Source organism: Eretmochelys imbricata, chromosome 4 (genome assembly GCF_965152235.1).
Source record: "Eretmochelys imbricata isolate rEreImb1 chromosome 4, rEreImb1.hap1, whole genome shotgun sequence".
Lineage (NCBI taxonomy): Eukaryota > Metazoa > Chordata > Testudines > Cheloniidae > Eretmochelys > Eretmochelys imbricata.
The window spans coordinates 145100934-145112540 of record NC_135575.1 but is presented as its reverse complement, the minus strand read 5'-3'; the positions used below and the strand labels follow the sequence as shown (position 1 = coordinate 145112540).

General features: G+C 68.2%; 2 protein-coding genes across 2 annotated transcripts; one reads left to right on the top strand and one right to left on the bottom strand.

Moving 5' to 3' along the window:
• Nucleotides 1–328: 328 nt before the first annotated feature.
• On the top strand, nucleotides 329–3649 carry MOGS (mannosyl-oligosaccharide glucosidase). The gene is made up of 4 exons (XM_077816114.1): nucleotides 329–517; nucleotides 593–810; nucleotides 1252–1442; nucleotides 1599–3649. The coding sequence occupies exons 1-4, from the start codon at nucleotides 484–486 to the stop codon at nucleotides 3334–3336; spliced, it is 2181 nt and encodes a 726-aa protein (XP_077672240.1). The 5' UTR covers nucleotides 329–483; the 3' UTR covers nucleotides 3337–3649.
• Nucleotides 3650–4603: 954 nt separating this feature from the next.
• On the bottom strand, nucleotides 4604–10062 carry WBP1 (WW domain binding protein 1). Its single transcript, XM_077816113.1, has 4 exons — nucleotides 9934–10062; nucleotides 7572–7674; nucleotides 6891–7052; nucleotides 4604–6283 (listed from the first exon to the last, which is right to left on the bottom strand). Exons 1-4 carry the CDS (start codon nucleotides 10006–10008, stop codon nucleotides 5604–5606), a joined length of 1020 nt encoding a protein of 339 aa, XP_077672239.1. The 5' UTR covers nucleotides 10009–10062; the 3' UTR covers nucleotides 4604–5603.
• Between the last annotated feature and the right edge of the window lie 1545 nt (nucleotides 10063–11607).

Sequence of the window (11607 nt, the reverse complement as noted above, 5' to 3'; positions counted from 1 at the left end):
CACCCGGGGGCGGGGCGGGGCCAGGCGGCCGGGGCGGGGCTTGTAGGGGCCGGGGCCGGGAGGAGGCACCGGGGGCGGGGCCAGGCGGCCGGGGCGGGGCTTGTCGGGGGTGGGGCGGGGCTTGGCAGCGCCGCTCGGTCGGTGGCTGGCGCGGCGCGGCGCGGCGGGGGCATGGTCCGGGAGCGCAGGCGGCGCGGCGCGGCGGCCGGGCGCGGCCCGGAGAAGGGCGGGCGGGGCCCGCAGGCGGCGCGGCGGGAGCGTGGGGCCCCGGCGGGGCCGGCCCGGGCCTGCGCGCTGCTGGCGCTGCTGGGGCTGGCGCTGGGCGCCGCCGGCCTGGCCTACGGGCTCTACGGGCGCTGGCGGCTGGGCCGCCGCGTGGTCACCCCGCACCCGGCGCCGCGCGTCCTGCCCGCCGGCAGCAGCGGCCCCCGCGCCGCGCCCGAGCGCTTCTGGGGCTCCTACCGCCCGCACGTCTACTTCGGCATGCGGCCCCGCAGCCCGCGGCCGCCCGTGGCAGGTAGGGGCCGGGCCGGGGCTCCCCGCGGGGCGCGGCGGCCCCTGCCCGGTCTCAGCCTCCCCCTCTCTCCCCTAGGCCTCATGTGGCTGCGGCAGACGGCGGAGGCCCGGCTGCGCCACACGTGCGAGCAGAGCGACGGGCTGCCCGGCTACGGCTGGCTGCTGCACGACGGGCTGCGCTTCGGGGCGCAGGAGATCCGCGACCGGGGCCTCACGCTGCGCACCGAGTTCGTCAAGCGGCCGGGCGGGGAGCACGGCGGGGACTGGAGCTGGCGGGTCACGGCCAGGCCGGAGGTGGGGCCGCGGGGATGAAGAGCCTTGGCCGGGTCCCCAAGCGAGTCGGTGACGGAGCTGCTGGGAATGGAACCCAGGAGTCCTGGGCTTCCCCCTCCCCCCGAGTCTCTACTGTCACCATCCGGCCACGTGTCCGCCCAGAGCTGGGAGTCCGGACCCCGGGGTGCTTCGTGCTGGCCCCTTCCCTGGTCCAGCGGAGCGGTGCCTGGCCCGGGCCGTGGGGACTCCCTGCTTTCAGCCCCGTGTTTTCCCGATTGATTGGCGCACCGGGCCCCTTGTGTTTTGTGGCGGTTCCTCTCCTGCCCGGTCGCTGTCCCCGGAGAGCGTGGAGGGTTCCTACTGTGGGTGGCTTCTCGCGGTTGCCTGTGGCGGCGTAGGGGGGCCTGGCGTCTGCAGGGGCTGAGCGATGCGCAGCGTCCGTCTCCCTCTCCCTCTTTGCAGAGTGCGGGCGAGCAGAGTCCCCTCCTCTCCCTGCTCTTCTACGTGGCCACGGACGGGCAGGGCACGCTGCAGCCGCACGTGGAGAACACGCGGTTGGTGTCCGTGACCGGGACGTCGGAGGAACTCGGCCGTTTCAACATCACCTTCCACAAGCCCACCACAGAGACTGGGGAAGCCCTCAGATATGCCAGGTATCTTGGGGGGGCTCAGAGCCGGGCGGGAAGCTCCGGGCTGCTTGGGGACCAGGCTTTCCTAGGCGCGGGCGCTGTGGGGAGCAGGGCACCAGCTCCGACGGGGGGCGTTCCTGGCTTGCCCTGGCCCTGGCCCTGACCCATCCTCTCCTGCAGCTATAACCACCTGGAGGCCAGGAGCCCCGGGCTGCACCGCCTGACAGACGTGGTGAAGAGCAGCCTGAGCAACCGCTTTGTTTACGCGGCACCCGGCGAGGCCAAGCGCCGCTACTTCGCCGTGGACACGGACCGGGCGCTGCCAGGGGAGCCGGGGCAGGCTCCCCACAGCCACCTGCTGCTGCACCAGGTGACGCTGCCGCTGCCCTGCCGCGTGGAGGTGACCTTCGAGTCCGGCAGCTTTGCCGAGCGCCCCGGCTCGCTGGTGGGGGCGGCCCTGAGCCAGGAGCTGGCTGGGCACGTGGCCGCCTTCGAGCAGCGCTTCGAGGAGACCTTCTCCCTGGCCCGCAAGGGCTTCCCGCCCCAGCAGCGGCGCTTTGCCCAGGCTGCCCTCAGCAACATGCTGGGGGGGATGGGCTACTTCCACGGCAGCTCCGTCGTGCAGTCCGCACACAGCCAGCACCCGCTGCCCTACCCCGAGGGCCCCCTCTTCACCGCCGTGCCCTCCCGCTCCTTCTTCCCCCGCGGCTTCCTCTGGGACGAGGGCTTCCACCAGCTGCTGCTGGCGCGCTGGGACCCGGCCCTGAGCCGCGAGGTCATCGCCCACTGGCTGGACCTGATGAACGCGGAGGGCTGGATCCCGCGGGAGCAGATCCTGGGCGACGAGGCGCGCGCCAAGGTGCCCCCCGCGTTCATCCTGCAGCACAGCGAGGCCGCCAACCCGCCCACCCTCTTCCTGGCGCTGCAGCAGCTGCTGAGGGAGCCGGGCCAGGGCCCTGCCGAGCTCTCCTACCTGGGGAGCCTCTTCCCCCGCCTGCGCACGTGGTACGAGTGGTACAACACCACGCAGGCAGGGCCGCTGCCCTACACCTTCCGCTGGCGGGGCCGGGACCAGGACACCCACCTCTTCCTCAACCCCAAGACGCTGACCTCGGGGCTGGACGACTACCCTCGCGCCTCGCACCCCTCGCTGGCCGAGCGTCACCTGGACCTGCGCTGCTGGATGGCCCTGGCCTCGGGAGTCATGGCCCAGGTGGCCGAGCGGCTGGGCGAGCCGGCGGCCGAGTACCGGCGCATGGAGCGGGCGCTGAGGGACAACGCCCTGCTGGAGCAGCAGCACTGGGCCGCGCAGCTGGGCATGTTCGCCGACTACGGCAACCACAGCCAGGCCGTGGGGCTGGAGCGCGAGAAGGTGGCGCTGGGGCCTGGGCAGCCCCGCCACCAGGTCCCGACCCCACGGCTGGTGCGGGTGGTCCGCAAGCCCCCCCAGTTGCAGTTTGTGGGGGCCCTGGGCTACGTCAGCCTCTTCCCCTTCCTGCTGCAGCTGCTGCGGCCCGACTCGCCCCGCCTGGGCAGCATCCTGGGGGACATGCGCAGCGACCAGAAGCTCTGGACCCCCTACGGCCTCCGCTCGCTTGCCCGCACCAGCCCCCTCTACATGAAACCCAACACGGAGCACGACCCCCCCTACTGGAGGGGGCCCATCTGGATCAACATGAACTACCTGGCCCTGCGGGCGCTGCACCATTACGCCAGCCTGGAGGGGCCCTACCAGCAGCAGGCAGCCGCACTCTACCAAGAGCTGCGCGCCAACCTCATTGCCAACCTGCACCGCCAGTACCGGGAGAGCGGCTACCTGTGGGAGCAGTACAGCGACAGCACGGGCAAGGGCCAGGGCTGCTACCCCTTCACAGGCTGGTCTGCCCTGGTGGTGCTCGTGATGGCCGAGGAGTATTAGGGGCCAGGCTGGGAGAGGGGGTTCCAGCTGCCAGCAGGAGGGCGAAGGCAGCCGCCTCTGGGCTGAGCACTAGCATGCGGCGTCGGGGGGTGCCCAGGGCTGCCGGCTGGGAGTGGGGCGCTGGGTTTGCTGCATTACTGGGTTACCACACGCTGCCCTGGCCTTTGCCCCTGCTAGTCTTTCTCAGGTGTTTTAATACGAATGTTCAAGGCTGGAGGGGTGAGGGGTCTCTGCACCTTCCTGCCCACCCCTGGCTGGAGGGGTGAGGGTTTTTTTTTTTTTTTTTTTAAAAGAATAAAGCTGAGTAGCTTTACCCTCTTCTGGCTGCTGCCATCTTTGGGAATCAGCAGCTGCGGGTGGGGTGGACACAGCCAGCCATGGGGCACTCGGGGGAGGGGGCAGGTCACACAGGGCGGCTTGTGGGGCTAGAAGGGGGAAAGGGGCCTGTCGCGTTTAGGGGCACGGCTGCCACTGTTCCTGCATCTAGGGCTACACTGGGGCCTGACAAGCCACGTTGCCGGGAGGTCGCAAGGAGCAGAGGCCCAGAAGGGGGGTCTCTCTTGTGCAGCAGGGAGCCCCCATCAAAATCCTGGGGCATGTTGAAGGCCCATGGTGCTGCTCCACCGCTGGTGACAGACAGCCTGGCCTGTGGGGGGAAATCCAGCAGCCTTCTTCCCACAGCTGAGAGCCCCCAGTGAGCCCTCCAGCCAGAAGAAACCAGTACTCCCCTCCCCAGCGTGGGCCCCAGGGCCTGTTCTGTACCACAGCCCTGCAGCACCTGCCGCGCTCCCCTCCTTGGCTCAGGGGTTGTACCTTTGAACAGTCCTCCTAGCCTGGCAGGTGGGGTGGGGCCCTCCAGGCACTCGGCCCATCTGCTGCAGCATCCCTGGCCCTGCCCTCAGCTCCTCCAGGCAGGGAGCCAGCAGAGGGTTGTTCCTCCTCAGCCTGTCACCACTACGTGTGTGCACATGGGGGGGTCGGGGGGGACACACACAAGCAGCATCAGGCCCAAGCTAAGGCAGCAGTGTCCCTTCCCCCCCACGAGAAAGCACCCCCTTGTTTTCAAGCCCTGCAGTGACTCTGCTGTCCCTGGAGCACTGGCCGCCCTGCAATGGCCCTTTCACAGTGGTAGCTGGACTCCCTCCCCATGGCTGCCCTGGCCCCACTCCCCCAGGCAGAGAGGACACCCCCCCACACACACAGCTTAGAGCCCAAGCAGCAGGGTGAGGGTTTGCCTCTCCCCCCTCCCCCTGGCAGACTCACAGGCTGTAATTCCACATCTCTTTAATAATGAGAACTACTTTCCCCCCGAGCACAGACCCGCAGGCTGGGAGCAGAGCTGAGTGTGGCAGGCAGCCCCCAGCCCAGTCAGTTGCCCGCCCCCACCCCTCAAGCACCAGGTTGCCCTTGGGAAGGCCTGCTAGCTGCCCCAGGCTCCCCAAGAGCAGCACTTGGGGAGGGGGAGGTGGTGCTGGGCAGGAATAATCTGATTCGTGCAAGTCCACAGAAATCCAGTCCCAGTGGGAACTCTACAGGAGGGGAAGGACCCGGCCAGGGGCATGTGCCCTGGCAGGGCAGCGCTACACATGGTACCCAACAAATGACAGCAGCACGCAGAGTGAGGGACGCACATCGTCTACAGAGAGTCAGTTCGGGGGAATATGCTCTCCCCAGGGGCTCCATGCCAACAGAGTCCACACCCCAGGGAGGGGTCAGTCAGCCACATGGTGCTGGTGCCAATTGTCCCAGAGCCAGCACACAGCCCAAGCAGAGCTGGGCGTGGGGCGGGTGGGACCCCACACTGCAGAGCCAGGGGCTGCCTGCCAGGGAGGGGAAGCCCACCCAGGGTGCTGGTGAGCATGGAGCCCCAACACTCCCCGTCACAATGGCTCAGGAGAGGGAAGGGCCCAGAGGCAGCTGCCCTGGCCCCAGCTCCACCCTTGCTGCCTGGCATGAGGCGGCCAGGGGCCCCAAGGAACAGGAACAGCCTCTCAGCCTCACACAGGTCTACACACCCCACACCAGAGGGCAGGATGCCCAGGCAGCCCACCAAACAGGGTAGGGGCATGGGACAGAGACAGCCAGCAGGCAGGGGCCAGAGCAGCAGCTCAGCCGCCTCGGCCAGGAACACAGAGGTGGGGGCTGATGGGAAGGGCCACTCCAGCACCATGGAGGCTACGGGGAGGGGAGCTGGGGTCACAGGACAGGAAGCGGGGAGCTGCTGTCTGGGGCAGCCCTGGCCACGGGGTCAGCACCCAGCTCAGGGCTCAGACAGGCAGGGCAGGCGAGCCAGGCTCCTCACTGCCCCCATCGCTTTGGAGCCCACAGAGACTCTTGCGCTCCGAGAGCTGGGGGGACTCAGGCCCCACCTTGCTGAGCAGGTGCATCTCCTCCTCACTGTCCTCCCCGCCCTCCTCCTCCTGGCAGCGCCCCACCTCAATACCCGAATCGCCCGTCAGGCGCCGGTGCCGGAAGTGCTCACTGCTGTCCCCCTGGGCCGCGCCCTCCTCCTCCCCCACGCACTCCTCCTCCTCCTCCTCCTCGATGTCTGAGCAGCGGTGGTAGTCTGCCTCGAAGAAATCCACGCTGGAGGAGAAGAGGGTCTGCTTGGTTGGGGCCTCGCAGGGGGCCGGCTCCTCGGGCAGCTCCCAGCTGGCACCCGTGCTGCTGCTGCCGCCTTCCTCGCTGGGCGTGCTGGCCTGGCTGCGCTCCGTCTCCTCCGTGATCTGCACTGACAGTGACGTGCTGCTGGGCGAGGTGAGGCAGCTCGACTCGCACGAGCAGCTGGTGAAGTTCTCCGAGCTGGGAGACAGGGTCAGGGGACTGGAGCCCAGGCGGCTATGCGGCCCGCCCAGCTGGGCCAGGATGGTGCTGTAGGGGGGAGGAGGGGTGCTGGGACGGTGAGCCACCTCCTCGTAGGCGGGCAGCTTAAAGGAAGCCAGCATCCCTGGAGGGGAGAGAGTCACCTGAGAACCCAAAGGGGGCCAGCCACAACCACGGTCCTCCCCGCAGCAACCCAGCCTGCTTCCCACCCTGTGAGCCCAGCTCACCTCCAGGCCTTGGAGCTGCCCTTCCTGTCAGCCCCCAGTTGTGTGCTCCTGGCATTGCCCCCTCTGCCCCAGACAACCTGCCCCACAGAAACTGCCCCCCCCCATTGCATCTGCCCACCAGGCCACAGCCTTCCCCACCACCCTCACCCCACAAGCTACTGCTCTCATTGTGCTCCCTGGGCTGGCCGCCCCTTGGGGTCCAGCACCACGCCAGAGATTTCACACCTGAGCTGGTGAGGAAGCAGCCTCAGACCAGGGTGCTCCCCGCCCCAGTTCCTATAGCCCCCAGTGGAAGATCTGGTCCCACGCACTACTTTCCAGCAACAGCAGGGTAGGACCTAGGCTGGCTTTCCAGCTCAGGGATCTGAGAGCCCCAGCAGGGCAAGCATGGCCCTGCCTGGGTGGGGATGGCCAGCGCCACGCGCACAGGGCCAGACTGCCCGAGCTGAGCTCCCAGCCCAGCCCAGCCGTCAGCGGGAGGAGAGCAGAGCTGTGAGCACTCACTGAGATCCATCGTGGAGGTGGGGTAGTTGCAGGCACCGTGGTAGGCGATGAGGTTGATCTCACGCTGCCGCTGCTGCTGCTGCAGGCGCAGTTTGGCCCGGCGGTGCCGGTAGGCGCAGCAGCAGCTGAAGAGGATGAGAACAGTCCAAAGGAGCCAGAACCCTACAGACAGGAGAACTCTTGAGAACAACCCTCCTCCAGGAGCCACCTTCCTGTCCACAGCAGCCCCCAGCACCTCCTGCTGGGAGAGGCTGGGACTGGAGCAGCCAGGAGCTCCCCCCAATCAGTACCCCAGCTCTGCTCCCTACAGCGCCCCTTGCTGGGCCGGGCCAGGCCAGGAGCAGCCAGGAGCTCCCCACCAATCAGTGCCCCGGTCCTGCTCCCCACAGCACTCCCTGCTGGGCCAGGCCAGAGCTGGAGCAGCTGGGAGCTCCCCCCCACAGCCAGCACCCCAGCCCTGCTCTCTGCCAGAAGAGGCTGAGAGTAACTCCCATCGAAGTTTCCATCTGGGAGGATTTAGTTGGGGATCGGTCCTGCTTTGAGCAGGGGGTTGGACTAGAACCTCCTGAGGTCCCTTTCAACTCCGCGCTTCTTCGATTCTATAAATAAGGATCCCCCAGAGGCAGGTGCTGGCCCCAACCCTTCAGCAGCCTAGTGCCGCGCCATCTCCTCCCCACTCACACCACAGCTCGTAGTAGTAGGTGCAGCATCCAGTCTCTCCACAGCAGTGGCCAGTCTCACACACATAGGGCTGGTTCTTCACCCCTGGGCAGTATTCCCGGGCCTGCCGGAAGAGGACCTGGCATTACACTCCACAACCACCCCACCAGTCCCCTCCCCAAAGTGTGTGTCGCCCTCCCACGGCACCGTACTGGCACCCTATTAGGAGCCCAGGCCCTGTCGGGACATCTGCAGGGGAGCCCAGGAGCCACCTACGTTGCAGGTTGGTTGGCAGCAGGCTGAACGAGCCACAGCTCAGCAGCAGGCTCAGACAGACCCTGCTGATCTCCCTGCTCAGCTGCAATGGCTGAGGGTCTCCTAGCTGCATGATGCCCGCAGCAGCGCTCCAGGACACAGGCCGGGCGTCCACGGAGCCTCTGGTGGAGCCTCTCACGCAACTACGAGCGGGGCCAGGCCAAGTCCCCTGAAGCACACAGAGGGGTCAGGCTGACGCAGGTGAACCGACCCCGCCGGTCCCTCACCCCCAACACATACATTCCTCTATGGAGCCAGCATACCACCCCAGGGCTGCAGGTCAGCACTAACCTGCTACAGCACCAGCTACCACTGAGGGTGAAGTGTCCCTATCTGGTTAAGGGGATCCCACCCATTGCAGCACCTCCTCTCTACACAAGTCTGGAGCCAGGCACTCTCCCCAGGGGGCCCCTCTCTTCACCTGCACTTGGCTCTCCAAGGTCCTCTACCGAGCCTCTCTTCAGGTCACATCAACATCCCTTAAGGGTGCCCCAGCGGGCTGTCCCGTACTCTAAGCTGGGGTCATGGCTATCTCCCTCCCTTTCCTGTAAGGAGTCTCCTCCTCATCCGGAGCAGTCCTGAGCCTTTTCAAAGCCTCTGAGACCTTGTCTACACAGACCTGCTCAAGTTTAATTTTAGGTGTGATGTGAAACCAATACAGGCCCAGTCTCCTGAGAGAGCTGCACCATTTGGATTAAAGGTGAGATTTTAAACTGATTTCGTCCAGCCAGTGCACAATCCTGTATGAATGGTCTATTCTGGTTTAAATCAGGCTTATTGTGGTTTGGCTTAAGTCAGTCAGAAATCAACTGACCCTAAGCAGACACCAGAGTACCACTGTAGGAGGCAGCCCAGATCCCTAAGCTGGTTTCAAACCCTAAGTGAAGCCAGTGCAGTTCCCTGAAAAAGGTACAAGTCCCTACACAGATGCTCTTCGTTTGCTGTAAGAACAACTGGTTTTGATTTCGCTCCGGTCCAGTCTACACTGGGAAAGGTTTGCTGGTAAAGCCGCACGGGGGCAAACCACGGAGGCCAGGGAACGTCTACTGGCCAAAGTGCTGGCACGGCGTAACCAGGTCCCCAGATCCCATCAGGGGCACAGCAAAGGCAGGTCTGCGCTACCCCGGGGCTTTGCCAGGACACGAACCATCAGCCCCCAGCAGCAGCGTCACCCTACCGGGGTCAGCCTGGCCTCGGCTCATGTCCCAGCCGCGTCTAGACCCAGACACGGCCCTGCCACGCTGGGGTCCCCATGTAGGCGCATAGTGTGGATGGGAGCCCCCGGCCCTGCTGGGGGGGGAGGATCAGGCCAGAGCGGGGGGGGGAATCAGGCCATGGGGAGATCAGGCTGGGGGGCGGGGAGGGGAGATCAGGCTGTAGGGGTCAGGCTGTGGGAGGGGGGAGGGTCATGGGGGGGAGAGATCAGGCTGGGGAGGGCGTCAGGCCGGGGGTGGAAAGGAGATCAGGCTGGGGGGAGGGAATCAAGCTGGGGGGGGGGGAGAGGCCCGGGGGGAGCGAAGAGCAGAGCAGGCTGGGGGGGGGGGGTCAGGCCCGGGGGGGTGTTTCTGTCACAGCCCAAAGGGCGGGGCGGAGGGGGAGGGAAGATCAGGTCGGTAGAGGGGGGGAAGGCCTGGGGGAGATCAGGTGGGGGGGGGGGGTTTCTGTCGCGTCCCGGCGGGGGGGGCGGCGGGGGGTGAGAGCAGGCTGGGGGGCGGCGGCCCGGGGGTGGAGAGAGAGAGCAGGCTGGGGGGGGTGAGAGAGACCAGGCTGGGGGGGCAGCCCGGGGGGGGGTGAGAGAGAGCAGGCTGGGGGGGGAGAGAGAGAGCAGGCTGGGGGGGGAGAGAGAGAGCAGGCTGGGGGGGGCGGCCCGGGGGTGGAGAGAGAGAGCAGGCTGGGGGGGGTGAGAGAGACCAGGCTGGGGGGGCAGCCCGGGGGGGGGTTGAGAGAGAGCAGGCTGGGGGGGGCGGCCCGGGGGGGGGTGAGGGCCGGGGCGGAGCCGGCGGAAGCCCGGCCGGGGAGGACCCTGGAGCCGGCCGGGGCCGGAGCGGCCGGGCCCAGCCCCCGGTACCTGCTGCTGCTGCTGCCGGCCCAGCAGCGCGGCCCAGGCCCCCTCGGAGCCGCCGCCGCCCCCGGGCCGCTCCATGGCGCCGCCTACAGCCCCCCGCGGCCCCGCTCCTGCGCCGCCGCCGCCGCCCCGGCCCCCGCCGCCCGCCGCCGCCCCGGGCCCGGGGCCGCCGCCGCCATCCCGGCCGCCCGGCCCGTCCCCTCAGCCGCCGCCATCGCGCCGCCCCGCCCACGCGCCGCCCTCGGCCAATCCGCTCCCGCGCGGCGGCCACCCGCCAATCGGCGCCGCTCCCCGCACCCGGCCTCCGCCAATCAGCGGCAACCCACCTGCAGCCGCCCGCCCAACAACAGGAGACAAAGAGACCGAGACCCGCCCCCGGCGACGACTGACAGGAAGCTTGGCCAATTGAGAGCGTATTCCCGCCTCTCGTAACGTGACTGCCAGCAGGTCTGGCCAAACGCAGAGCTGAGCTCGGTCTTGGGAGTGACTGACACATAAGACAACCAATGGAAGATGGACACCCGCCCTCTAGGTGGAACTTAACAAGCATCTGCCCAATGGAAGGAGAGATCCACCCCCAAATTTTTACTGATAGGGGTCGTGACCAATGGAAACCACACACTGGCAGCTAGGAACGTGACTGACAAGGGAGTCAGCCAACAGAACCACCGGGCAACCCTCTCCGGCACTAATGCCTACAGTGCGCCCTCTGCTGGCGGTTCCCGGCAGGCGGTGCAGAGGCCCGGTGCGGGGGGCGGGGCCGGGGGGGTGCACGTGCAGTGTTGGGGCGCTGTGCAATGGGGCAGGCGGGGGTCTGGGGCGCTGTGCAATGGGGCAGGCGGAGGTCTGGGGCGCTGTGCCCAGGGCAGGCGGAGGTCTGGGGCACTGTGCAATGGGGCAGGCGGGGGTCTGGGGCGCTGTGCCCAGGGCAGGCGGGGGTCTGGGGCACTGTGCAATGGGGCAGGCGGGGGTCTGGGGCACTGTGCCCAGGGCAGGCGGGGGTCTGGGGCGCTGTGCAATGGGGCAGGCGGGGGTCTGGGGCGCTGTGCCCAGGGCAGGCGGGGGTCTGGGGCACTGTGCAATGGGGCAGGCGGGGGTCTGGGGCGCTGTGCCCAGGGCAGGCGGAGGTCTGGGGCGCTGTGCAATGGGGCAGGCAGGGGTCTGGGGCCCTGTGCCCAGGGCAGGCGGGGGTCTGGGGCGCTGTGCAATGGGGCAGGCGGGGGTCTGGGGCGCTGTGCCCAGGGCAGGCGGAGGTCTGGGGCACTGTGCAATGGGGCAGGCGGGGGTCTGGGGCGCTGTGCCCAGGGCAGGCGGGGGTCTGGGGCACTGTGCCCAGGGCAGGCGGGGGTCTGGGGCACTGTGCAATGGGGCAGGCGGGGGTCTGGGGCACTGTGCAATGGGGCAGGCGGGGGTCTGGGGCGCTGTGCCCAGGGCAGGCGGAGGTCTGGGGCACTGTGCAATGGGGCAGGCGGGGGTCTGGGGCGCTGTGCAATGGGGCAGGCGGGGGTCTGGGGCGCTGTGCCCAGGGCAGGCGGGGGTCTGGGGCGCTGTGCAATGGGGCAGGCAGGGGTCTGGGGAGCTGTGCCCAGGGTAGGCGGGGGTCTGGGGCACTGTGCCATGGGGCAGGCGGGGGTCTGGGGCGCTGTGCCCAGGGCAGGCGGGGGTCTGGGGCACTGT